Source organism: Pleurodeles waltl, chromosome 8 (genome assembly GCF_031143425.1).
Source record: "Pleurodeles waltl isolate 20211129_DDA chromosome 8, aPleWal1.hap1.20221129, whole genome shotgun sequence".
Lineage (NCBI taxonomy): Eukaryota > Metazoa > Chordata > Amphibia > Caudata > Salamandridae > Pleurodeles > Pleurodeles waltl.
The window spans coordinates 1,423,280,506-1,423,307,513 of record NC_090447.1 but is presented as its reverse complement, the minus strand read 5'-3'; the positions used below and the strand labels follow the sequence as shown (position 1 = coordinate 1,423,307,513).

General features: G+C 48.2%; 1 protein-coding gene across 2 annotated transcripts in view; it reads right to left on the bottom strand.

The window, feature by feature from the left end:
- Window positions 1-27,008, bottom strand: part of DYRK1A (dual specificity tyrosine phosphorylation regulated kinase 1A) — a 633,571-nt gene that overhangs the window by 242,332 nt on the left and 364,231 nt on the right. For both annotated transcript variants that reach the window (XM_069202549.1, XM_069202550.1), the window contains exon 7: window positions 3,291-3,438. In XM_069202549.1, coding sequence (XP_069058650.1) covers window positions 3,291-3,438 — 148 coding nt within the window. The remainder of the gene's footprint in view (window positions 1-3,290; window positions 3,439-27,008) is intronic.

Sequence of the window (27,008 nt, the reverse complement as noted above, 5' to 3'; positions counted from 1 at the left end):
CACTCTGCACCCGACGCCCCCGGCTCGAGATCCAGAGAACAAACACCACAGGGAGGACTCCCCGGCGACTGCGACCCCGTGAGTAGCCCAAGACAACCCCCTGGACACCACTGCGACGCCTGCAGAGAGAATCCAGAGGCTCCGCCTGACCGCGACTGCCTGTAACAAGGGACCAGATGCCTGGACCAAGCACTGCACCCACAGCCACCAGGCCTGTGAAGAACCGACCACCAGTGCAGCAGTGACCAACAGGGGTCCCTCACCCTTGCCCAGTCGGAGGCTGGCACGAGAAGCCCCCCCCTGTGCCCCGCTAGAGAGACCCCCGGGGTCCTCCATTGAAACCAATACCAAACAAGACGCCTGCTTTGCACACTGCACCCGGCCGCCCATGTGGGTGTGTTTTGTGTGCCTGCTTGAGTGCTCTACAAAAAAACCCTGGTTTGCCCACCAAGGACGCGGGTACTTACTTGCTGGCAGACTGGAACCGGAGTACTTACTTGCTGGCAGACTGGAACCGGAGCACCCCTGTTCTCCATAGGCGCCTATGTGTTTTGGGCACCTCTTTGACCTCTGCACCTGACCGGCCCTGAGCTGCTGGTGTGGTAACTTTGGGGTTGCCTTGAACCCCCAATGGTGGGCTGCCTATGCCCAGGAACTGAGACTTGTAAGTGTCTTACTTACCTCACAATCTAACCAATACTTACCTCCTCCAGTAACTGTTGATTTTTGCACTGTGTCTACTTTTAAAATAGCTTATTGCCATTTTAACAAAAACTGTATATGTTATTGCTCTAATTCAAAGTTCCTACTTACCTGTGTGGAGTACCTTGCATTTTGTGTGTTTACTTCAAATCTTGAACTTGTGGTTCGAAAAATAAATTAAGAACTTTTCTATATAAAAACTATTGGCCTGGAGTAAAGTCTTTGAGTGTGTGTTCCTCATTTATTGCCTGTGTGTGTACAACAAATGCTTAACACTACCCTCTGATAAGCCTACTGCTCGACCACAATACCACACAATAGAGCATTAGAATTATCTAATTTTGCCACTATCTTACCTCTAAGGGGAACCCTTGGACTCTGTGCACACTATTTCTTACTTTGAGATAGTACATACTGAACCAAATGTATACAATAATGTTAACTCTGAACCTGGGCATGTTTAGTAACAAACATGTCAGAATCATACCCCAATACTGATGTCAGTATTGGTGGCATGATTCCATGCACTCTGGGGACTCGTTAGAGGACCCCCTCCCCCCAGTATTGATCCTACCACTCTGCCAGGGTTTAGGGGCAGCCCACTCTGCTGTCACCCCTCAGACAGGATTCTGCCCTCCTACTGTTTGACAAACTCCAGCAGGGGAAGGCAGAACAAAATATTTCCTGTGGGAGAGGGGATGCAACACCCTCTCCCTTGGAAATAGGTGTTAAATGGCTGGGGAGGGGTAGCCTCCCCACGCCACTGGTTTGCTTTCAAGGGCACATTTAGTGCCCTTTTTGCATAATCCAATTTGCACCAGTTCATGGATCACCCCCCATTCCTGCTCTGGCACAAAAGCACACAATGGAAAGGGGAGTGACCACTCCCCTGTCCATCATTACCCCAGGGGTGGTGCCCAGAGCACCACCAGATGGCCACTTGATTCTGCCATCTTGGAAACAAGATGTGCGGAGGACCCTGGGAGCATCTGGTTGGTCAGGACAGGTGACTGATGTCAGTGACTCCCCTCTGATAACTGGTCACCCTGCAGAGTGACTAATCCCCCTGGTAGGACTATTTAGGGACTCCCTTGTGGGCGGGTCTCCAGATTCAGCGTGCAAGGCTCCACCAGGACTCCCCTGCAACAACCTCTTTTGCTCCTGGCCACCGGAACCGCTCCTGGACTTCATAGGAACCAAACAAGCCTGAGCTACCAAGACGACCTCGCTTTGCAACATTGTTTCCCTGGGTCCTTCTAGCAATTGCAACATTTCCAAGACTGTGCATCCAGTGGGGTCGGCAAGCCTTCGGCTGCACCAAAGAAGCAAGAAGTCTCACTTGGCGTGAAGGGGTCACTTCCCTTCATCTACAGGCACCAAAGGCAACAACGACCGGTTGATGGGATCTTCTGTCATCCGGCTCCAGGAAGAATCGCTAACACAGGTGGTGGTTTTGAGTGGTCCTCTGGGTCCTCTCTACCTGCTGTCCAACTTGGGAGATGGTGAGCCCTTGCCTCTCCTCGCAGGACAGTACCCCTGTGCGACGCTTGCAGCAACCGAGCTTGCTGACTCCTGCTCCAAGTAGCCCCGGCCTCAAGCACTTCATACTTTCAAGGACAGTCTTCTCCTCTGCTGCTCCAGCGACATAGGACTCCTCTCTGGGTGTGCTGACTGGGTCTCACTGCAACTTACTGTGCCTGCTGCCTGTGGGGGCTGCGACTGCTTCTGCTGACTCTCCCAACTGCTTAGGGTCACCCCAGACTCCCCTCCAAAGGTTGAGTCCCCATGACCTTGTTGTTCCTCTTCTTCCCTATAAATCCTCTGATGCCCAGATCTGCATTTGCTAAGGATTGTTGGTGGTCCTCCTAACCACTGACCAACTGCGACACAGGGACCGATGTGGGACATCATCTGCACGACTCCAAGGACTTCTCTGAAGCTCTTCACTCGTTGACCTGGTTCTTCATCCACAGAAAGGTGTTTAGTGGCTCCTGTCCCACCTGGACACTACTGTGTGGACTGGACACTGTCCCCTTCTTTTGCAGGTACCCTTCTTCAGTAATCCACCGGTGGGCTCTACTGGACTGGTCCTGGTCTTGCAATCTTCCTTTTCCAAGTCTCCTTGTTAGTCTTTGGGGAGACCAGGTAACTTCCCTCTGCTCTCCTGGTCGTGAGAGGGGGGTTACCTAGGTACTTACCTTTTGGGGTCCCGAGCTCTCCCAGATCCCTTCAAACTACTCCACAGCCTTAGGTGGGGGACCTCACTTAGCACTCAACTATTTTAGTATATGGTTTGCCCCCCCCCCCCTTTTTTTTTTTTTTACAGGACCCTAGCTATTTTTCACCAAACTTTTGCCAATGCTTGTTGTTTCTATATGCTAATTCCTAATAATTACTGATGGCGTGCAATGGTACGCTTGAAGAAAAATCTCCAGATCCAGTCTGATGCCCGGGGGAAATTCTAACGTAAGGAATCTGTAACTATAAGTCTCTTTCATAGGAGTATTTTAGTAGCCAAGATGATGATATAGAGATTACTTAGTAGACTAAAACAATTTGATGAATGATAAAATGAAAATACTATTTACCTATGTAGTATTTCATTTCAGTATCATGTTTGTTCATAAGCTCAAGAAGTCGTACTTCAATCTGGGCTTGATTTAAAAAGGCCTTCTTGTTCTTTATGATTTTAATAGCCACCCATTCTTGCTCCACTCTATCGTACGCCTTTACTACCTGAAAAACAGAAAATGTAAATATATTAGCAAAATATATTTTGTCTCGCAACACTTGTCCTTGTATGTCTACTTCTCTTGGTTCTTTCTATAGAATACTATCGCCTTACCCTGGTATGAAGTTTTACTAAATCCTTTCAAGAATGGAAAATGTCATGGTTTAATCAACTAATGCCACTAACAGTACATATAAAAAGTACATTTTAACAGTTAAAGTAAAAAAGGGCAAATTGATTTCAATATTCCTAATTTGTTTGATTCTAGACTCCATAAAAAAAATAAAAAAAATATTTAATATGCCAAACTGGACCTGAAAAAAAAAAAAAGATAAAAAGTATGTGAAAACTGATTCAGAAAAAAATAAAAATAAATAAATAAATAATAATAATACAATGCTTTGACCTCTCGCGGGAATGAGTTTGTATCCTAGACTTGGAGCATGATCAATAATTACATCAAGCCTGCGATAACTTCTTGTGTTTGATGACTTACAGCTTCACTTCCATATCCTGGATCACCCTCGGTGCATGAGGGTGCACTTGTCACACGACTGTTCTGCCCCGAGCCCAAGCAACAGAGAGGTACCTCATGCAGGTACATCATCAACATCCGTTTCCAATAGTCTTGGTACGGTTTGAAGCCTATAGCTTTAGAAGAGGACACAGTTCCCTGCAACACAGTGTTTTCTTGAAAAAATTTGGAAGACCAAAGAAATTGGGAGCATAGATCTGAACGTGCATAGGAAAGTGCTGAAGAAACTTAACTGCCGCCAATGTGCAGAGGTGCCATTTATTTGTAACTCCACTCCATTACCGGAAGTGGTAGGGAACCACATGGTCTAAACTATTGCATATGAACATTGCATAAAAAGTTTAGGCATCGTGTATGGCGCATGGGCAATATTTCAAAGGTGAAGAATGTGTAGTTAGAAGTATACATCAAAAAGTGTGTTATTGAAGGCAAGTAATTTATTTAGATGGATACAACTAGCTGCATATTTCTCACCTTCAGAAGATATACCAAAGCACTACCTTCTAAAAGTGGAAAGTGTGGATTTGAATTTTGCAGGACCAGCTGGGCAAAGTAACACTTCGATTTGACCTGGCTGTCAAGGCAGTGATTTTTCCGGAATTAGAGGAATTTGTACACCAACACCTCCTAGGCCTTCTGTGGTTTCTTAACGTGTGTGGAGCAGATTTTAATGCAGAGAACATGGACAGAGACTTCTTTTGCCAAACATTCCCTTTGTTGGTTCCAGTGAACCCCACAAAAGCTGACTATCCACAAGATGGCCTTGTGTGTTTAATATAGAAAATCAACACTCCCTTACATTCAAGATGGTGGAGCTTCTCCTTCGTCAATCGGGGTCGCAAAGCAAGAAATGTTGGCACAGTGATAGACTGACCGACTTGGAAGGGTGATACTATCTTTGGCAGGAAAGGGGTTTGTAGCACCAATTTGGTCTGAGAGAAAACAAACACGTACAGGGAGGCTGCCTGGAGAGAACCTGAAGTTGACTCATGTGACATGCAAAAGTGGTGGTGCTATTAAAGACACTTTCAGAAGCTTCAGCGGGCAACTGTCCACATAAGAACAATCAGATTTAGGTCCCACTGAGGCATGATGAATGGCTTTGAAGGAAACTTGTGTTAGGCCTTGTGGAAAATGCATCAACCAGTAATTTAAAGAGAAGGTTTATCAGGCAAGCATAAAAAAAGGCAAAAGGGGGGATAAATATCCCTTACGTCAGTCCACTGCAAGACAGAGCTGGGTCTACAATAAAACATTAAGATGTGCAGAAGTTTTAGATAGTATTCCCAAACCAGACCTCAAACGTTTCCTAGCACCCAGCAAAGACATACTGTGGATGGGCATCTGGATGCAAAAACATCTACTTCAGGCGGCATGGCACTCTGGTACAGCGAGCGCACAAATTCTCCGGGGTTGCTTTTTAGCTCTAGGCAGTGGAGTCTCTCCTCTTCCTTAGAAGGGCGTATGTAAAAATTAGCCAATGTGACTGATTGGCCTACATGTAAGGGTGTTGTAGGAAGCTGGCCCAATGTGTGGTGAACACCTATGGTGTTACACCTTACACTGGGTCCAGGCAAACCCCAATTAGATAGTGTTACAGTGTCTAAACAGCCAGGGCTCTCTAGGGTATCTGTGGGGAGCAGCCAAGACTTATCTAGAAGACATGTGAAGCATGTGCAATACCACAGTAGTCACACAGTACCTTAGCACACATGAACGGAACCACACAGTTTTGCAAAAATAAAGATACTTTACGGTACAAACACACAAGATATACACAGGTAAGTACTCATGAAAACCATAAATTAGCAAGAGCCCTATAGCGGGGGCAAACCATATACTAAAAAAATGGAGATAGAATGGATGTTCCCCACAAGAGTGTATGGAGTAGTTAGACAAGCTCTGGGGGAAGTGGAACCACAAAAGACAAGTACCCAGAAGATCCCAAGTTGCTGAGTACAGAGAGGTAAGGTATCCAGTTTTCCCAAAGTCTAACACAGGGATGCCGTGGTTGGAGAATGCAGAAGCACATTGGAACCCAAGGGCGGATTCAGGGTGAAGAGGATATGTAAAAGAAGGGGACAGAGCCCAGTCCAGGCAAGAGCGTCCAGGTGGGGCAGGAGCCAATGCCCACCCTTCTGTAGCTGAAGATCCATGTCGACTGTGGTGGATGAAGTCAAGCTGCTGGGTCAAGGAGCTGCAGAGGAGTACCTGAAGCCACCCAGGACAAGTCCCTCGCCAGTCACGGGATTGCAGATGCGTCAGGGGTTAGGATGGCCAACAACACGCACAAGCAAATGCAAGAGGAGCTGTTGGAGATTTGCAGAGCTGTGGAGGACCATCAAGGTCTAGGGGACTCAACCCTTGGAGGGGTGTCCGGGCTAACCCTGTTTCCTGCCTGCAACACAGAGTGGACCCCCCCGTCCCTCCATTGAAATCAATTACACACCAGACACCCTGTTTGCCCACTGCACCCGGCCTCCCCTGTGCCGCTGAGGGTGTGTTTTGTGTGCCTACTTGGGGGACACAGTCTCTAGAGGTAGCTGTGGATGAGCAGCCAAGACTAATCTAGGAGACATGCAAAGCTCATGCAAAACCACAGCACTTACACACAGGAAAGAGAACACTCAGTAGTATAAAAATAAAGGTACTTTATTTTTGGAACACAATACCACAAAATACTAGAAGGGCAATCCTTCAATAGGAGATAGGTAATACACTAAATATATAAACTAGTTAACAGTAATAGGCATAGAAAAGGTTAGAAAACAGTGCAAAGAGCAATTACCAATAGTGACCTTAGGGGGAGCACAAACCATATGCTAAAAAAAAAAAAAAAATGGAATTCGAACACAGGACCCCCCCCCCCCCCCCCCTCCATCTAGGTAAGTGGAATGTGTAGAGGGGAGCTGGAAGTACTAGAAAACCATAGAGGTAAGTAACAGTACCCCCAGCAACCAAGGAAGCAGGAGACAATCACTGGAATTTTCCCAAACCACCCAAAAGGAAGGAAAAGAAGAAAAGAAGACACCCAGACAAGACTGCAAAAAAAAAAAAAAAAAAACAGCAATGGATTCCTGGAGAAGACCTATGGAGAGAGGGGACCAAGTCCAAGATTCACAGTGGAGTCCAGGAGGAGTAGGAGCTACTACCCACCCAGCTGTACTTGAAGGACAGGAGCTGGTGAACAGGGAGGAAGAACAGGTCAGCACTGCTGCCATAGAGCCGGAGAAGAGTTCCTGATGGATGCAGAAGATGTCCCACGCTGGAGTGAAGATTGCAGATGGGTGTCGGTGCAGGAATTCCACCAACAAACCTTGGCACAGGCAAATTTGTGGTTAGTGGAAAAGTAGTGCTGTCGGGAACCAGCAAGGCCCAGGAGGAGTCAACCCAGGAAGGCGAGCCAGAGGGGGCCCTCAGCAACCGAGGGAGCCCACATGAAGTCATAGAAGGAGCCCACACACCACTACAGGAACGATCCCATGCCGCAGGGGAACCACGCAGAGGGCTGTGCACCGCAGGAAGGAGTGCTGGGGACTGGAGCTACACGTTGCCTGAAGATCCCTGGGAGGAAATGCAAAAAAAGTCTCGGCAGCTGCAAGGGTTTACCTCCACCAAAATTGGACAGCTGGCAGAGGACCAGGAGGACTACTGCGGACCACCACCTGTGATGCAGGATCCATGCAGCTTAAGATGAGGGGAGATCCATGCAGCCAGTCGTCGTTGCAGCAGATGCCTCCAAGGGAGATTCCTTCTTTTTTCTAGTGCAGACCAAAGACACGCCACCCTCAGTGGATGCACAGCCGGGGGAAATGTTGCAGTTGCAGGCAGGAGCACTGGAAACAATGTTGCAGAAGAGTAGTTCTTCTTGGAAGCAGCTTGTTGGGTCCTGGAGGTTCTAGTCGCAGTTCCAGAGGCCAGAAGCAGAGGTTGCAGAGGAGTCCTGCTGGAATCTGGCAAGCCAAATCTGAGGAGTCACCAAAGAGAGAGAGACCCTAAATAGCCCTGAAAGGGGGACTGTTCACCTAGGAAGGTAAGCACTTATCAGGAGGGGGCTCTGATCTCACTTGCATGGCCTGGCCACTCATATGCTCCCAAAGTTCCCTGCCAACCTTGGAAACAAGATGGCAGAACCCAAGGACCCTCTGGAGGAGCTCTGAGCACGACCCCTGGAGTGGTGATGCACAGAGGCGTGGTTACTCCCCTTTCCATTGTGCAGTTTTGGGCCAGAGCAGGGAATGGGGGTCCCTGAACCGGTGTGGACTGATTTATGCACAGAGGGCACCAAATGTACCCTTTAAAGCACCCCAGTGTCTTCGGGAGGCTATCCCTCCCAAACCCGTTACACCTATTTCCAAAAGGAGTGGGTGTTACCTCCCAAAGGAAATCCTTTGTTCTGCCTTGGTGGGCTTGATCAGATCAAGCAGCGGGGGCAGAAACCGGTCTGAGGGGGTGCAGCAGCCTGAGCTGCCCGGACATCCCTGTAAGACTGGTGGCAGTAATGCTGGGGGTCCTCTAAGGAGCCACCAAAGTGCATGGAATTGTACATTCAGTACTTGCAACAGTACTGGGTTATAATTCCGACAAGTTTGATACCAGACATGCCCAGGTTCAGAGTTGCCATTATGTAGATGGACACAGGTAGTGACCTATGTCCACTACACGCGTAAAATGGTGTCCCCGCACTCACAAAGTACAGGAAAATAGATCTGGAGTTTGTGGGGGTACCTCTCCTAGTGCAGTGCTGACCTTACACACACACACACACACACACACACACACACACACACACACACACACACACGTGCCTGCACCCTGCCCTCTGGGCTGAGAGCACCTACCATAGGAGGTGACTTATAGTGAACTGGTGCAGTGACCGATCGTGACCTGCAGTGAAAACGGGTGCATGCTCCAGTTTCACGCACACTGCAATGGCAGGCCTGCAGAATCCTTTGCATTGGCTCCCTATGGGTGGCAGAATAACTGCTGCAGCCCATAGGGATCCCCTGATACCCTAATACCATAGTACCATATACTAGGGACTTACAGGTGGGGGGGGGGGGGGTGTCCAGTATGCCAATTGTGGGAAGTAAAAGGTATAGTAACCAAGTTAGAAGGCGGACAGCATAATCACTGGGGTCCTGGTTAGCAGGATCCTAGTGAACACAGTCAAACACACTGACAACAGGCAGAAAATGGGGGTAACCATGCCAAGAAAGAGGGCACTTTCCTACACCACCTCTCTAATGTAATGGACTGGCAGCAGAGCAGGTGATGGGGAATCATGCCTCCGACTGGTTTCTGGTGGGTAACTGTCAGGCTCCCTGATCCATGGGAAGGATGGATCTCACATCCCCAGCCACGCTGAGGCTGGGTAGCATGCGAGGCATGGTGGCTGGGGGGGGAATGGTCGTGATGGAACACCCCTTCCGGGGCCACGAAAGGCGAAAGCCAGATGTCCTCAACCAGACGAGGTGTCTCAAGGCCACCGTCAAGGCAACTGCTCTGTCCAGTGAATCAGTCCAGTCCAGTCCATATCTGAATGTGAACTTTGCTGCGTCTCTCCCATCAGCACAACAGCTTGGAGGAGAATGGCCCAAGCCTACTCCAGGACCCGTGGCAGAACTTGTGCAACCGTGTCCCATATAGTATGGGTAAAACGGCCCAAAAGGCATGCTGTGTTCACAGACCACAATGCTAGGGCAGAGAAGGAGAACATTTTCTTCCCAAAGTGGTCCAAGTGGACCCTGGGACATAGCGGTTTAGCTAACCAAGCTCTCAGTGGCGTAGTGTTACATCAGAAAAGCTGGGTTATATGGAGTAGGTCTATGACAGCGGGCAACTGTCCAGGTCACAGTAGTCCATGTGCTGGGTTTAGACCAGGTACCCGGCAGGGTATCTCTAAGAGCTTCATTGAAGGGCAAAAGGGGTTCAGAGGATGAAGCCCCAGGCTGAAGCGCCTGTCAGGAGGTTAGTTCTGACTGCAATCGAAGGTGGTCGAGGACCTCAAATGCTCTAAGCACCACCACTGAATAGGAGACTGATCCTCCATAGTCAGTCGGGGGGAGAAAGAATTCCAGTGTCAGGGGAAGTAAACAGAAAAACTGGCCTCACCCAGGTCCATCTGCCAGTCCATAGGATCTTGGAGCCAGGATTCTAAAGGCTCCAGCGACCTCTCCTATCCCTCACCGTACCCTAACCCATAAGAATAAGGGTCAGGATCCGACATAGGGGACACATTGCATGCCTAAGTCAACATCACACGACACCGATCCAGCTCTGAGTCGGCAATAAGGATGGGGTCTACGCCACCCTGTGGTACTGGTGGCATCGTGAGCGTCGACGTCAGAACCAGCATCGGGGATCGTCAATGTGGTATGACAGACGCCGGTTCGGATCTAGGAACGGATCCCTAGATGGCCCCTCGAGCCAACACCACTGGTGCAAACCCCAAGGGGGTCCACTGCCACCCGCAGGGCCTGAGTCACTCCAGCGAAGTCGGGATGCCGAAAGATAAGGCGCATGCCCTCATAAAACTTTCCAAGTTGGGCAGGAGGAGCGGAGCCAACCCAGACGCAAGCACCAAGGATGGAGGACTTTATCGATGACACTCTTTCCCTCGTCTCATTGGCTGGCATAAAATCGAAGAACAAAACCGTTCTCAGAATTTTCCTCTTGATCAAGATGTGGAGCAACGTGGAGCAGAGCACCGGGACGTATGCCCAGGAAGGGGGATTGGTTACTGTAGGAAGTTGGCTCTGTATGTACTTTTTCAAAGTAAGAAATAGCATGCAGAGTCCAAGGGTTCTCCTTAGAGGTAAGATAGTGGCAAAAAGAGATAATGCTAATGCTCTATTTTGTGGTAGTGTGGAACTTTGAATCATCACAATCACATGTACAGTTTTGGCAAAAATGGCAATAAGCTATTTTAAAATTGGACACAGTGCAAAATTCAACAGTTCCTGGGGGAGGTACGTATTTGTTAGCTTTTCAGGTAAGTAAAGCACTTACAGGGTTCAAAGTTGGGTCCAAGGTAGCCCAGGGCAACTCCAAAGTTACCACACCAGCAGCTCAGGGCCGGCCAGGTGCAGAGGTCAAAGTGGTGCCCAAAACGCATAGGCTCCAATGGGGATAGGGGTGCCCCGGTTCTAGTCTGCCAGCAGGTAGGAACCCGTGACTTCGGAGGGCAGACCAGGGGGGTTTTGTAGGGCACCGGGGGACACACAAGTCAGCACAGAAAGTACACCCTCAGCGGCACAGGAGCGGCCGGGTGCAGAGTGCAAACAGGCGTCGGGTTTGCAATAGGTTTCAATGGGAGACCCAGGGGTCTCTTCAGTGATGCAGGCAGGCGGGGGGGGGGGTTGGGGGTTTGCCACCACCTGGGCAAGGGAGAGGGCCACCTGGGGGTCACTCCTGCACTGGAGGTCGGATCCTTCAGGTCCTGGGGGCTGCGGGTGCAGTGTGTTTCCCAGGCGTCGGGTTCTTTGAAGCAGGCAGTCCCAGTCAGGCGGCGCTGGGGGGGTCAACTCTGGCTACTCACAGGGTCGCAGTCGCCGGGGAGTCCTCCCTGTAGCGTTGGTTCTCCGCAGTTCGAGCCGGGGGCGTCGGGTACAGAGTGGAAAGTCTCACGCTTCCAGCGGGAAACGTGTGGTCTTTAAAAGTTGCTTCTTTGTTGCAAAGTTGCAGTTTCTTTGGAACAGGGCCACTGTCCCCGGGAGTTCTTGGTCCTTTTAGATGCAGGGCAGCCCTCAGAGGCTTCAGAGGTCGCTGGACCCTGGGGGACACGTCGCTGTTGCAGTTTTTCTTGAAGTGGGGAGACAGGCCGGTAGGACTGGGGAAAAAGCAGTTGGTGTCTCCGTCTTCTCTGCAGGGCTTCAGGTCAGCAGTCCTTCTTTGCCTTCAGGTTGCAGGAATCTATCTTCCTCGGTTCTGGGAGCCCCTAAATACTCAATTTAGGGGTGTGTTTAGGTCTGGGAGAGCAGTAGCCAATGGCTACTGTCCTTGAGGGTGGCTACACCCTCCTTGTGCCTCCTCCCTGAGGGGAGGGGGGCACATCCCTATTCCTATTGGGGGAATCCTCCAAAATCAAGATGGAGGATTTCTAAAGGCAGGGGTCACCTCAGCTCAGGGCACCTTAGGGGCTGTCCTGACTGGTGGGTGACTCCTCCTTGTTTTTCTCATTATTTCCCCTGGACTTGCCGCCAAAAGTGGGGGCTGTGTCCAGGGGGGCGGGCATCTCCACTAGCTGGAGTGCCCTGGGGCATTGTAACACGAAGCCTGAGCCTTTGAGGCTCAGTGCTAGGTGTTACAGTTCCTGCAGGGGGGAGGTGTGAAGCATCTCCACCCAGAGCAGGCTTTTGTTTCTGTCCTCAGAGAGCACAAAGGCCCTCACCACATGGGGTCAGACACTCGTCTCTCAGCAGCAGGCTGGCACAGACCAGTCAGTCCTGCACTGAACAATTGGGTAAAATACAGGGGGCATCTCCAAGATGCCCTCTGTGTGCATTTTTTAATAAATCCAACACTGGCATCAGTGTGGGTTTATTATTTTGAGAAGTTTGATACCAAACTTCCCAGTATTTAGTGTAGCCATTATGGAGCTGTGGAGTTCGTTTTTGACAAACTCCCAGACCATATACTTAATATGGCCACACTGTACTTACAATGTACAAGAATAGACTTAGACACTGTAGGGGCATATTGCTCATGCAGCTATGCCCTCACATGTGGTATAGTGCACCCTGCCTTAGGGCTGTAAGGCCTGCTAGAGGGGTGACTTACCTATGCCACAGGCAGCATTTTGTGTGCATGGCATCCTGAGGGGGATCCCATGTCGACTTTGGCTTTTTCTCCACACCAACACACACAATCTGCAATGGCAGTGTGCATGTGTTAGGTGAGGGGTCCCTTAGGGTGGGCACAACATATGCTGCAGCCCGTAGGGACCTTCCCTGGTCACAGGGCCCTTGGTACCTTTTACAAGGGACTTATCTGTGTGCCAGGGGTGTGCCAATTGTGGAAACAATGGAACATTTTAGGTGAAAGAACACTGGTGCTGGGGCCTGGTTAGCAAAGTCCCAGCACACTTCTCAGTCAAGTCAGCATCAGTATCAGGCAAAAAGTGGGGGGTAACTGCAACAGGGAACCATTTCCTTACAGTTACCTAGCAAGGTGACCACCTATTAGGAGGGGGGTTGTGACGTCGCCTGCCTGACCTGCACACTCCAATGCTTCCAGGTGCCTCTGCCCCTCTTGGATTCAAGATGACAGAATCAAGTGGTCACCTGGAGGAGCTCTGGGCACCAACCCTGGGGTAGTGATGGACAGGGGAGTGGCCACTCCCCTTTCCTTTGTCCAGTTTTGTGCCAGACCAGGGACTATGGGTCTCTGGACTGGGGAAAACCGGATTATAAAAGAAGGGCACAAAATGTGCCCTTCAAAGCATACCAGTTTGGGGAGGCTACCCCTCTCAAGCCATGTAACACTTATTTCCACGGTGAAAGGGTGTTGGCTCCCTCTCCCACAGGAAATCCTTTGTTCTGCCTGAGCTGGTCAAGCAGCAGGAGGGCAGAAACCAGTCTATGGGGGTGGCAGCCACGAGGGCTGCTGAGAAAACCCCAGAGGACTGGTATGAGCAATACTGGGGGTCCTCTAAGGAGCCCCTAAAGTGCATGGAAGAAAATGAGTTATTTAATGTAACATCAGTTCTCCAGTATTGGAATCTTTTATAGATTCACATGCTTGAATAATTCCCCGTCGTCGAGACGGGAGTCCCCGGTACCTTTAAGAAAGTAGTACTAACATCGGTTTAAACCTAAAGGCCCTTAGGCCTCTCAGTTTAGCACTCTATCAGAGTCATTTTAAGAAAAAGGACCAAACTTAAGGGCCCACCAATCAGGTGACACCACCCTCTAGATTCTTCCTGGGAGAAGCTCCAGTTCCTCAGATGTTTTAGGCACAAGTGCACAGAGGATGAAAGAGAGGTGAAGGTGAGCTTCTCTGGGAAGGCGGGTCGCAAGTGAATCTATAAAAGATTCCAATACTGGAGAACTAAAGTTACAGGTGTAAGGAAATGCCTCCTTGGCATGGTTACCCCCTGACTTTTTGCCTTTGCTGATTGAAAGTGTGCTGGGACCCTGCTAACCAGGCCCCAGCACCAGTGTTCTTTATCTAAACTGTACCTTTGCTTCCACAATTGGCACAGCCCTGGCACTCAGATAAGTCCCTTGTAACTGGTACCCCTGGTACCAAGGGCCCTGGTGCCAGGGAAGGTCTCTAAGGGCTGCAGCATGTCTTATGCCACCCTGGGGACCTCTCACTCAGCACATGCACACTGTCTTACAACTTGTGGTGCTGGTGGGGAGAAAATGACTAAGTCGACATGGCACTCCCCTCAGAGTGCCATGCCAACCTCACACTGCCTGTGGCATAGGTAAGTCACCCCTCTAGCAGGCCTTACAGCCCTAAGGCAGCGTGCACTATACCACTGGTGAGGGCATATGTGCATGAGCACTATGCCCCTACAGTGTCTAAGCAAAACCTTAGACATTGTAAGTGTAGGGTAGCCATAAGAGTATATGGTCTGAGAGTTTGTCAAACACGAACTCCAAAGTTCCATAATGGCTACACTGAAATCTGGGAAGTTTGGTATCAAACTTCTCAGCACAACAAATGCACACTGATGCCAGTGTGGAATTTATTGTAACATACACCCAGAGGGCATCTTAGAGATGGCCCCTGAATACCAATCCGACTTCTAGTGTAGGGCTGACCAGTTTCTGACAGCCTGCCACAACCAGGCGAGTGGCTGGACACATGGGGAGAGTGCCTTTGTCACTCTGTGGCCAGGAACAAAGCCTGCACTGGGTAGAGGTGTTTCACACCTCCCCCTGCAGGAACTGTAACACCTGGTGGTGAGCCTCAAAGGCTCACCCCCTTTGTTACAGCGCCCCAGGGCATCCCAGTTAGTGGAGATGCCCGCCCCTCGGGCCACTCCCCCCACTTTTGGCGGCAAGGCTGGAGGAGATAATTAGAAAAACAAGGAGGGGTAACCCTCCAGTCAGGACAGCCCCTAAGGTGCCCTGAGCTGAGGTGACCCGAGCTGAGGTGACCCCTGCCTTTAGAAATCCTCCATCTTAGTTTTGGAGGATTCCCCCAATAGGACTAGGGATGTGCCCCCCCCCCCTCACAAGGAGGAGGCACAAAGAGGGTGTAGCCACCCTCCAAGACAGTAGCCATTGGCTACTGCCCTCCCAGACCTAAACACACCCCTAAATTCAGTATTTAGGGGCTCCCCAGATCCCAGGAAATCAGATTCCTGCAACCTGAACTACAAAGAAGGACTGCTGACCTACAAGCCTGCAGAGACGACGGAAACTGCTATGGCCCCAGCCCTTCTGACCTGTCTCCAGAGTCGAAAACCTGCAACCAGCGACGCACCCAACAGGGACCAGCGACCTCTGAAGCCTCAGAGGACTGCCCTGACCCCCAGGACCAAAAAACGCCCATGAGCAGGGGCTCTGCTCAACCGCAGCTACATCTTTGCAACAAAGAAGCAACTTTCCAAGAACTCACTCTTCCCATCAGAAGCATGAGACTTCACACTCTGCACCCAACGCCCCCGGCTCGAGATCCAGAGAACCAACACCACAGGGAGGACTCCCCGGCGACTGCGACCCCGTGAGTAGCCCGAGACGACCGCCTGGAACCCCACAGCAATGCCTGCAGAAAGAATCCGGAGGATCCCCCTGACCGCGACTGCCTGTAACAAGGGACCTTACGCCTGGACCAAGCACTGCACCCGCAGCCCCCAGGACCTGAAGGAACCGAACCTCCGTGCAAGAGTGACCCCCAGGCGACCCTCTGTATAGCCCAGGTGGTGGCTGTCCCGAGAAGCCCTCCCTGTGCCTGCCTGCATCACAAGAGTGACTCCCAGGTCTCTCCATTGTTTCCTATCTAAAACCCGACGTCTGCTTTGCACACTGCACCCGGCCGCCCCTGTACTGCTGAGGGTGTGCTCTGTGTGCCTACTTGTGTCCCCCCCCAGTGCTCTACAAAACCCCCCGGTCTGCCCCCGAGGACGCGGGTACTTACGTGCTGGCAGACTGGAACCGGAGCACCCCTGTTCTCCATAGGCGCCTATGTGTTTTGGGCACCTCTTTGACCTATGCACCTGACCGGCCCTGAGCTGCTGGTGTGGTAACTTTGGGGTTGCCTTGAAACCCCAACGGTGGGCTGACTATGCCCAGGAACTGAGACTTATAAGTGTTTTACTTACCTCACAATCTAACCATTACTTACCTCCCCAAGGAACTGCTGATTTGTGCACTACGTGTCCACTTTTAAAATAGCTTATTGCCGTTTTAACAAAGACTGTATATGATATTGCTTTAATTCAAAGTTCCTAACTTACCTGTGGAGTACCTTGCATTTTATGTCTTTACTTCAAATCTTGAACTTGTGGTTCGAAAAATAAATTAAGAAAATATATTTTTCTATATAAAAACCTATTGGCCTGGAGTAAGTCTGAGTGTGTGTTCCTCATTTATTGCCTCTGTATGTACAGCAAATGCTTAACGCTACCCTCTAATAAACCTACTGCTCGACCACACTATCACAAAATAGAGCATTAGTATTATCTAATTTTTGCCACTATCAACCTCTAAGGCAGAGGTCTTCAAACTTTTTGATGCCGGGACCCCCTCTTAAAACAATTTAGGTGTAAGGACCCCCTCCTGATAAAAATTTCTAGAACCTCGTACTCCTCATCATAAAAAATAATAAACATCCCCATTTCACACAGCAAATCATTTTTACTGTGAGGAAATAATATTAAAAAGTTTAGCAAATCAAAGATCAGTGAGTGTGGGGGCGTGGTCAAGGGTGTGGCTAAAATCAAAGGTCCTCATTTATTAGGAATTGACATGGGGCAGAGCTGCAAGTCTTCTTGCTACACTGCCACACTCAAATACAAAAGGGCAAGAATGGACCGTATTTATGAAATACAGTACATTTCTGTCCTTTCCCCCTGCGCTGGCGCACAATTGCTGCCTAGTGCCAACATAGGCAGGATTGTATTTGTGCAGGAAGGGGCACCTTCCTGCACAAAAACAATCCAGAAAGGCATTGTACCTCTTTCTACATGTGTGGCAGATAGCAGCACACATGGAAAGAGAAAAAAACAAGGAGAAATTAAAACATTTCTCCTCATTATGCGTGCTCTGGGGAGACGTAAGGTTTTGGTACTGCTCCAGTTTACGTGATTTTGTAAATCTGGGGCAGCGTCAAAATCCATCTGTGTTGCAGAGGAACACCCACCACTACGCCTGTGGAACACCTCCTTGACGCAAAGTAAGGCAATGCAGCGACTTGCACTGCCTTGCCTTACTCCATGTCTACAAGGCCATGCAATCCGCTCAGGGTGGCTTTGAGTCAGCTCATAGGTACGATTGAGAGGCTTGTGATGCTGGAGCATCAAAAAAAGTGATGCTCCAGCAGCGCAAGCCTCTCATAAATAAATCCAAAATATTCTCTACATTTTTTTTTAAGTCTTTCACCGCCAGGTAGCTACATATAAAATAATAGCCAGCTGAAATGAAAAATAAATAAAATAAAGTTGTTACTCATTGGGAAATGCACTGTAGTGCATTATGAAACCTCTATTAGTTAATGCACTGCAGAGGTCTGTGTTTAACCGGAGAGCAACAGAACTAAATCTTTGTTAGTACAGTTGAGAATAGTGACTTGTGTATTTTTAGTGCCATGAGGTCACAGCCTGTGACAGAAAGCACTGTGAATATATAAAAAGGCATTATTTTATACTTGCATTGCACGCAGTATAATATAGGCCATTACAAAAAGGTTTATTATAAAACTGTGCTTCCAAAATGTGGATTTAAGTAATATCAGAGCATATTCAATACCTTTTTTTTTAAAAAAAGCTGTCCCTTCAACACCTCCAGGTGAAGTAAGCGCTGTGTAAATACAATTACAATTAAAAGCATGCACTTTACAGCTCAGTTAACTCTTCGCACTACCCCTCAAAAAAAAAAATGTTTGTCCTCACAAAGCTTTGATCATTTAAAGCTGCTCCCATGCACCCTTTACATTTGCAGATCAGCTCGTAGAGCACATTTGCTTTTCATTCAGGAAGCAGAAGCCCTGGGCTGAAAGTCTCATTAGCTGTCTGTGGCTTTCACAGCACAGGAGTCTCAAATTAAAGTTCAGCTGAGGCATTTTAAGGATCAGCTGGGGGAATGTGCGACCCCCTTTCCAGGTCTCCACAGCCCCCCTGGGGGTCCCGACCCCCAGATTGAAGACCTCTGCTCTAAGGGGAACCCTTGGACTCTGATACTTTGAGATAGTATATACAGAGCCAACTTCCTACAGATATCCTCTTATAATGTGAGACACAAACACTGAACAGTGCTACGTGATATAGAGAATTTTGAAATATGGATGCTTTTATCAGCCAGATGCTTGTGTAGGAGGACACAAATAGCTTTATCTTTGGTCTTGTAGCTACCACTGTGATGCACTTTCAAAGGATTCATGGAGCAGGCTAAAGAACGAAAGGGAGAAGTTTTTAGTGGCAGTGCACATTGCCCATCAGAAATAGTATGAATTTGCGATGTTTCTGTAGGATAGAGATGTGAACAAAAGTCTCATGAAGATCTGTGGCATATGCAATCTCATAGATGTGGTTGGGAGTAGACTTGATGTCGTCAATATGTAAAACGTCTTTCTTTATATTTCTTTTTTCATCTTAAGTTTAAAATGGTTCAATATTCTTGCCTTGGTTCCTTCTTAGAACAAGAAAATGACATGAGAAAATTATTTCCTTTTTGGGGAGTGACCGATTCAACAACCTTTTCTTTAAATCAGAGGAGTGTTGATATCCAGTTGGAGTCACCTTCAATGGTATTGAGATGTTTTCTTAGAAGGATGTAAGGAGATGAAAAATCTAACAACAATAATCAGCAGCCATCTGTTTTTGAGAGTATCTTTCATTCTGATAGATGACTGCTGATCGCTCTCTCACCCCGACAGCATGGCCAATGAAAAATGTCTGGTGTATGGAGTCACTGTTGGGTGGGATTTCCTGTGAAAGGTGTAATGTTTTCTATTAGTTACTAGGCAAATCTGTTACACTTACTGTGGAGTGAACAATTTTGAAGGCAGATCAGCCAACAGGGATTCAAATGCAACAGCAGCCTGAAGCAAGGACAGCTAATACCAGATGGATCTATCATAGGTCAAGAGATGGAAAACAAGTTCCAGTGAAGAGTCCTTACCCTCTAGCCTACCTTTCCTGGTGGAATCTGGGGCTGTGAAGATGACTTAGCCTGGTCTGTACTGCCCTTCCTCAGAACTCGAGGCAAATGAAGCAGTGGCGGAAACACAGAGGAGAACTGTTTGATTACAGTCAAAATGGGTCTCCCAGGAATTCAATAGGAAACTCCAATGCACAGTAGTTTTGACACTGCACATTGTCATGGTGGGCTTTGTGGGCATGGATGAGGATCTTAAAGGTGATACTTTTTTCTATTGGAAGCCAGTGAAGTGTTTGCCGGTGCCGAGAGATGTGGCAGTATTGGGGCAGGTTGAGGACTAGTCTGGCGGCGTTCTGGATGTTCTGTAGTTTGAGGGTGAGCTTCCTGTTGATCCCGGCATAGAACGCGTTGCCGTAGTCCAGACTACTTGTGATAAGGGCGTGTGTGAGGGTCTTTCTGTGTTCCAGGGGGATCCATTTGAAGGTCTTGCGTAGGAGGCAGAGGATGTGGAAGCAGGTGGATGTGACTGAGCTGATTTGGTGGTCCATGTTGAGTTTGGCGTCCAGGATGATCCCGAGGTTTCGGGCTTGGTTTGTGGGGATGGGCGGGTTTCTGGAGGGTGGGTGGCCACCTTGAGTTGTTCCATGCGTCGGGTTGTGGGCCCATGATGAGAGCTTCTGTCTTGTTTGCGTTGAGTTGGAGGCATCTGTTTTTCATCCAGTTGGCTACTGCTCCCATGCCTTCGCAGAAGTTGCGTCTGGCTGTGTTGGGTTCGTTGGATAGGGAGAAGATGAGGTGGGTGTCGTCGCCAGAGGAGACTATGTTGGTTCTGATGCTCCTGATGATGGCGGCCAGTGGGGTCACGTAGATGTTGAACAGAGTAGGGCTGAGGGAGGATCCCTGGGGGACTCCACAGGTGGTGGGTGTGGGGTCCGAGATGAAGGGGGCTAGTCTCCCTCGTTAGGTTCTGCCAGAGAGGAAGGAGTGGATCCAGTCGAGGGCCTTGTCTCTGCTGCCGGCTTTGTGAAGTCTGCGTATCAGGGTGTGGTGGGAGACTGTGGCAAAGGCCGCCAATAGGTCTAGCAGGATGAATGCTGCAGTCTCTCCCTTGTCCAGCAGGGAGCGGAAGTTGTCGGTTGTGGCCAGGAAAGCTGTTTTGGTGCTGCGTTTTTTTCTGAATACGGATTGTGAGGTGTTGAGGATGTTGTGGAGTTCGATGAAAGTGGTGAGTTGGCTGTTGATGGCTTTCTTGATGACTTTCGCTGGGAATGGGAGCAGTGAGATGGGCTTGACGTTTTTGAGGTCGGTGGGGTCTGCCGAGGGTTTCTTGAGGAGGGAGTTGATCTCGGCATGTTTAGAGTCGTCGGGGAAGGACGCGTCAGCTAAGGAGCAGTTGATGGTGAGGTGGAGCTTGGGGGCGACGATGTCAGCGGCTCTGTTGAAGATGTGGTGGGGGCATGGGTCTGTGGGGGCCCCAGAGTGCATGGACTTCATCGTCTTCAGAGTGGCTTCAGTGGTGAGGGGGGTCCAGTTAGTGATCGTTGGTTTGTTGGTTTTGGGTTCCGGTAGAGGGGTTTCTGCGCTTGAGTTGTCCTCGTTGAAGCGGTCATAGATGGTCTTGATTTTGTGGTGGAAGTAGGTGTTGAGTCTGTCGTGGAGGTTTTGTGAGGGTGGGATGTCTGTGGAACTTTAGGTGCAATAATGCGTTTAAGCCCTTCCATAAATGCTTTTATAACAGGAACTCTAAACAGAGAGGTATGTTGTCTGTTTTTGTAGGTAGGCTGATATCGCTGGTAAATGAATTTTAAGAGAGAAATAGGCAAGATTTGCTTTTTGTTAATAAAGCAAACACAATATCCTGAACTGATGCTTTCAATGGCTCGATATTTTTAGGTTGACAGTAGTATACAAAACGTTTCCATTTATTTGCATAGCACTGCCTGGTTGTTGGTTTACATGCTTGTTTTTGAATGTCTATACATTCTAATGGAAGCTGTAGGTATCCAAATTCTATGACCTCAGGAGCCAAATTCAGCACACTGGGATTGGGATGACTGATTGGACTCTTGTTCTGAGTTAACAGGTCTGGTCTGTTTGGAAGCTTGTAATGTGGTACTCCTGACAGATCTAGCAGTGTTGTGTACCAGTGTTGACGTGCCCACATGGGAGCTATGAGCATCATGGTGAGGGAAGTGTGACGCATTTTGTTGACCAGAAATGGAATTAAAGTTAGTGGGGGGGGGGAGAGTGTAAGCAAATATCCCGGACCAGTGGATCCATAGAGCATTGCCCTTGGACTGAAGGTGTGGGTATCTGGATGCAAAGTTTTGGAATTTTGTATTTTCGCTTGTTGCAAAGAGGTACATTTCTAATGTTCCCAACATTTGAAAGTAATACTGAATTACTTGTGGGTGAATCTCCCATTCATGTACTTGTTGCTGCACCCTGCTCAGAAGTTCCGCTAGCTGAGTGTGTATCCCTGGGATGTATTCCGCTAGCAGGTGAATGTGATTGTGAATTGCCCACTTACAAATTGTTTGTGCTAGAAGGGACAATTGGGATAAGTGTGTCCCCCCTGTTTATTTTAGATAATACATTGTTGTCATGTTGTATGTTCTTATTAAGACTATTTTGTGTACGATCTGTGGTTTAAATGCCTTGATGGCTAAGACCACCACTAATAATTCAATGTGGTTTATGTGATAAGTGTGTTGGATTGAGTCCCATTTCCCTTACATCGTTAGATTTTTTAGATGGGCTCCCCAACCGGTCATTGACGCATCTGTTGTGATTATGGTCTGTGGCAAAGGGTCTTGAAATAGTCACCCCTTTGCTAAGTTGTGATTCCACCATTGCAGAGATTTGTAAGTTTGGCAGTCTAACACTAGATCCTGTAGCTGACCCCGTGCCTGAGACCACTGTTGCGAGAGACACTGTTGCAGTGGTCTCATGTTTAGATGTGCATTTGGTACTATTGCTATGCATGATGACATCATTCCCAATAGTTTCATGACAAATCTTACTGTGTATGTTTGATTGGTCTGCATTCGGGATATGAGGGAGTGAAAGGCTGGTATCTGTTGTAGATTTGGGTAGGCTAATGCTGATTGAGTATATTCAGAATTGCGCCTAGATAAGGTTGAATTTGTGCTGGCTGAAGATGCGATTTCTGGTAATTGATTGTGAACCCTAATGAGTGTAGGGTATTTATTGTGTATTGTGTGTGTTGTTGGCATTTTGAGAATGGTGCTGGATTTTATTAACCAATCGTCTAAAGGAAGACATATATGTGTTGTCTTCTGAGGTATGCTGCTACCACAGCTAGGCATTTTGTGAACACTCTTTGTGCTGTTGTTACCCCCAATGGGTAGTACCTTGAATTGGTAGTAATTGCCTGCGGCTACCAACTTTAGAAACTTGCGGTGAGCTGGATGTATGGGAATGTGGTAATAAGCGTCTTTTAGATCTAACACTGTCATGTAATCTTGTTTTTGTAGTAAGGGAATGAAATCCTGTAGAGTGACCATGTGAAAATGTTCTGACAGGATATATAGATTTAGAGGCCTGAGATCAATAACGTTTCTGAGAGTACTATCCTTCTTTGGTATAAGGAAGTATAGGGAGTATATTCCTGTTCCTTGCTGTGAAATGAGAACTATTTCTATTGTCTCTGAGTAAGAGATTGTACCTCTTGTTTTAGTAGAATAGTATGTTCTGGAGAGAGTCTGTGAGAATGAGGTGGAATATTTGGTGGAGCGGAGATGAGCTCTAGGCAATAACCATTGCAGATAATTGAGAGTACCAACTGTTCCGTGGTAATGTTTTGTCAGTGAGGATGGAATTGTTGCAGTCTTCCTCCCACAGGAGACATAAGGGATTGTGGGAGATTTGGGAAGTCATTGTTTAGTGTGTGTGTGGAAGCACCTTTTGAGGCTGTAAATTTACCTCTGGCTCTGAAATGTCCTCCGTAAGAGCCTCGGACTGACCCCCTTGGATAATACTGCTGTCCTTGCTTTGGATGAGAGGTGGAAGCCTCTGCAGTTTGGGTTTTAAAACCTCCCTAAATTGTGGTTTCCAATAGGAACCCCGAAATGGTATGGTATAAAGGGCTCCCACGGATTTTGCTGTGTCAGTCTTTTTAAAAAAAAAAAAAAAAAAAAAAAAAATCTATGGTTGTATCCACCTCAGGTCCGAAAAGTTGATGTTTGTTAAACGCCATATTCAGGACCGCCTGTTGTATCTCTGGTTTACAACCTGAGGACCTCAACCATCAATGTCGTCTAATCATGATTCTGGTATTAATTCCTCTAGCTGCAGTGTTAGCTGCATCTAGAGCAGACCTAATTTGGTTATTTGTTATGACCTGACCTTCTTCTACAATCTGCTGTGCCCGCTTTTTGTGTTCTTTGGGTAGGTTTTGCAAGAATTCTTGCATCTTGTCCCAATATGCCCTGTCATACCTTCCTAACAGGGCCTGGGAATTAGCAATACGCCATTGGTTGGCTGCTTGTTTTGCCACCCTTTTCCCCACAGCATCAAATTTACGGCTTTGTTTGTCAGGGGGTGGGGTAATCCCAGAAGACAGACTATTGGCACGCATCCTGGCTGCACTGATCACAATAGAATCTGGTGTTAATTGTTGTGTGATGTAATTTGGGTCTGTTGGTGCAGGCTTACAGTTGTTGTCAATCCTCGGTGTTAGAACCCTAGCTTTAACTGATCCTTTGAATATTTCTTCTGCAAGCTTAAGCATACTAGGAAGCATTGGTGTAAACTGGTATTTCTTATGAGTTGAGGATAAGGTATTTAAAAGGAAAACCTCCTCTAAAAGTTCTGCATGCATTTGTACTCCATGATATGCAGCTGCCCTGGATATAACTTGGTTATATACTGTACTATCCTCTGGTGGAGATGGTCTGGTAGGGTAGAGATATGGTTCGTTAGATATGATAGGATCCGAATGATACATGTCCCATGGGTCTACAGTGTAACTGGAATCACCCCTTCTGGTGAGGAAGTGTGATGGTGAAGGTGGTGGAGTGAGAGGTTGTGGTGAAAAAAAGTTGCGGTGAATGTGGTGGAGAAAGCTCAAGAGGTTTCGGTTTTTCCTTATGCTTATACATTTTTGCTGGTGGTGGGGCAGTATCAAGAGTCCCCTGAAATGCTAACTTTCTTTTAGTCTGTGGAGGCGGAGAAGTAATAATTTTCCCAGTCTCTTTCTGGATTTGGATTCTCCTTTGCTTGCTGTCCATAACCTCTAAAATGGGCTGAATGTGCGATTCCTACATTTGATGTTCAGAGGTATGTTTTGTGCCTTTAGAGGAATATTCAGTAAATGTTTTGGGCACCTGTTTCATTCGAACCGAAAGCCCGGTCTCCTCTGTATACGTTATCTTTTCGGCTCCGATGATGTTGGGCGTCGGATGTTCGGACCAAGATGTTTTGGGCCCGAAGCTGGTAGCCAAGTTTTTGGCTCCGAAGCTGAGCGCACTCTTTGCGGATCCAATGATGTTAGGCGTCGACTCGGCTCAGAGGTTGAGGCTTGTATTTTTCGGCACGACCCAGACACCAAAACAGGAGTGGTAACCTGTTGGAGTGTTTTGTCCTTTTTCGGCGCCGAACCAAAGGGTCGGTTGATGATTAATTTTTTACTCCTGGAACCATGGCTAGAGAGCAGTGATGCACCCAAAGCCTTGCCTTATTTTTTAAAAGCTGGTGTTGGGGCAGGTGTACTCACGTACTGCGCTGCTGCTATTGGCTGGCTGTCGTCATGTGAACCCTGCTCGGAGTTGGAGTCTGGGATCGAAACTGCCGTTTGTGCCTGCTCCTCTTCGAGGGTGTCGGTGGTGGACTCTCTATGTGTGGACACCATCTCCAGTCTTCGTGCCCTTCGATCGAGTAACGTTTTATTCGATTGAGAAGACACACCTCACAGGGTTCTTCTCGATGTTCCGAAGAAAGACTGAGATTACAGACCAAGAGCTGGTCGGAATGAGGAAATTTTGCGTGGCACCGAGGACAGAATCAGAATAGGGTCCGATCCATTAGGATATGACGCAGTAGAGCCAAACAGGACAAAAATGAAAAAAGAAAGACTGAGATTACAGACCAAGAGCTGGTCGGAATGAGGAAATTTTGCGTGGCACCGAGGACAGAATCAGAATAGGGTCCGATCCATTAGGATATGACGCAGTAGAGCCAAACAGGACAAAAATGGGCACGAGCGCACAAAAGGGTGTTTCCTTGATCACAACAGTATTATCAGATCGAGTGCAGAGGAAACTGCATTCTAAACAATACAGACGGTATGAGAAAGGTTTGAGAAAATAGAGAATTTCCCAACCGAAAGTCCCAGAGCGGGAGGGAACACGTCCAAACCCGACGGTGGAAAGAAAACAACCTAACAAAGGAATCGATGCCCATGCGCACTATCACCGGCTCGAAGTCACTTGATCCAGTGACTTGAAAAAAAGACTTAAAAGAAAAACAACTTTTAACACTCCGAGCCCAACACTAGATGGAGAGATATGCACACCATGTGCATCTGCAGCTACCCATGCCATTGAAGACTATATATATATATATAATTTCAAATACATAAGCATAGCATACGTAATAAAATAAAGTATATCAAGTGTAATTTGAAGCACCTGGACACCTAGCCTGCCACTTTCCTGTGGCTTTCAGTTCCTGCTTGTTCCAGACTGATCGAGTGACACCTGTGTTTTCCCAACGGGGTTTTACCACACACTGTTCTTCCTGTCAAAAGACACCCCACCCACCCCAGTGTAGGAAAGTACCCTCTTTTTGGCATGGTTACCCCTACTTTTTGTCTGCTGTCAGTGTGTTTTAACTGTGTTCACTGTGATCCTGCTAACTTGGACACCAGTGACTGTGCTCTCCCCCTACAAATTTGGTTGTTCCTGATTTTGTTTACCCCACATTGTCATATTTGTGCCCCCATGTAAGTCCCTAGTATATGGTACGTAAGTACCCAGGGAGTTGGGGCACCACGCGTTCTCCATGGGCTGCAGCATGTATTATGTCACCCATAGGAGCCCATGCAAAATGTGTCTGCAGGCCTGCCATTGCAGCATGCGTGAAAAGGTGCATGCACCCTTTCACAACAGGGTATCCTCTCAAAGCCACTGGTATGCTTTGAAGGGCACATTGGTGCCCTCCTTGCATAAACCAGTTAGCACCAATCCAGGGACCCCTGGTCCCTGCTCTGGCGCAGAACTGGAAAATGGAAAGGGGAGTGACCACTCCACTTTTCATCACCACCCTAGGGGTGGTGCCCAGAGCTCCTCCAGGTGGTCACTTGACTCTGACATCTTGAATCCAAGGTGGGCAGAGGCCCCTGGGAGCATCTGAGTGGCCAGGTCAGGCAGGTGACGTAACAGCCCCCTTTTGATGGGTGGGCATCTTGCTAGTGACCAATCCCCCTTCCTTGGCTATTTAGGGTCTTCCTCTTGGGTGAGTTCTCCAATTCGACGTGCAAGATTCCAGTAGGACTCCTCTGCATCATTTACTTCATCTTCTGGCCACTAGAACTGCAACTGGACCCTCCAGTAACCGACAATCTGCAACTCCAGCGACAATTGAGCTTTCCAATGTTGTTTCTCCAGTTCCTACCAGCAACTGCAACATTTACCTGGTTGAGCATCCTCTGAGGGCGACTACTTTTCAGTCTGCACCAAGAAGTAGGGAAGGAATCTCCCTTGGAGTGATTGAGTCACTCCCCTGCATCCGCAGGCAAAAACTGCAA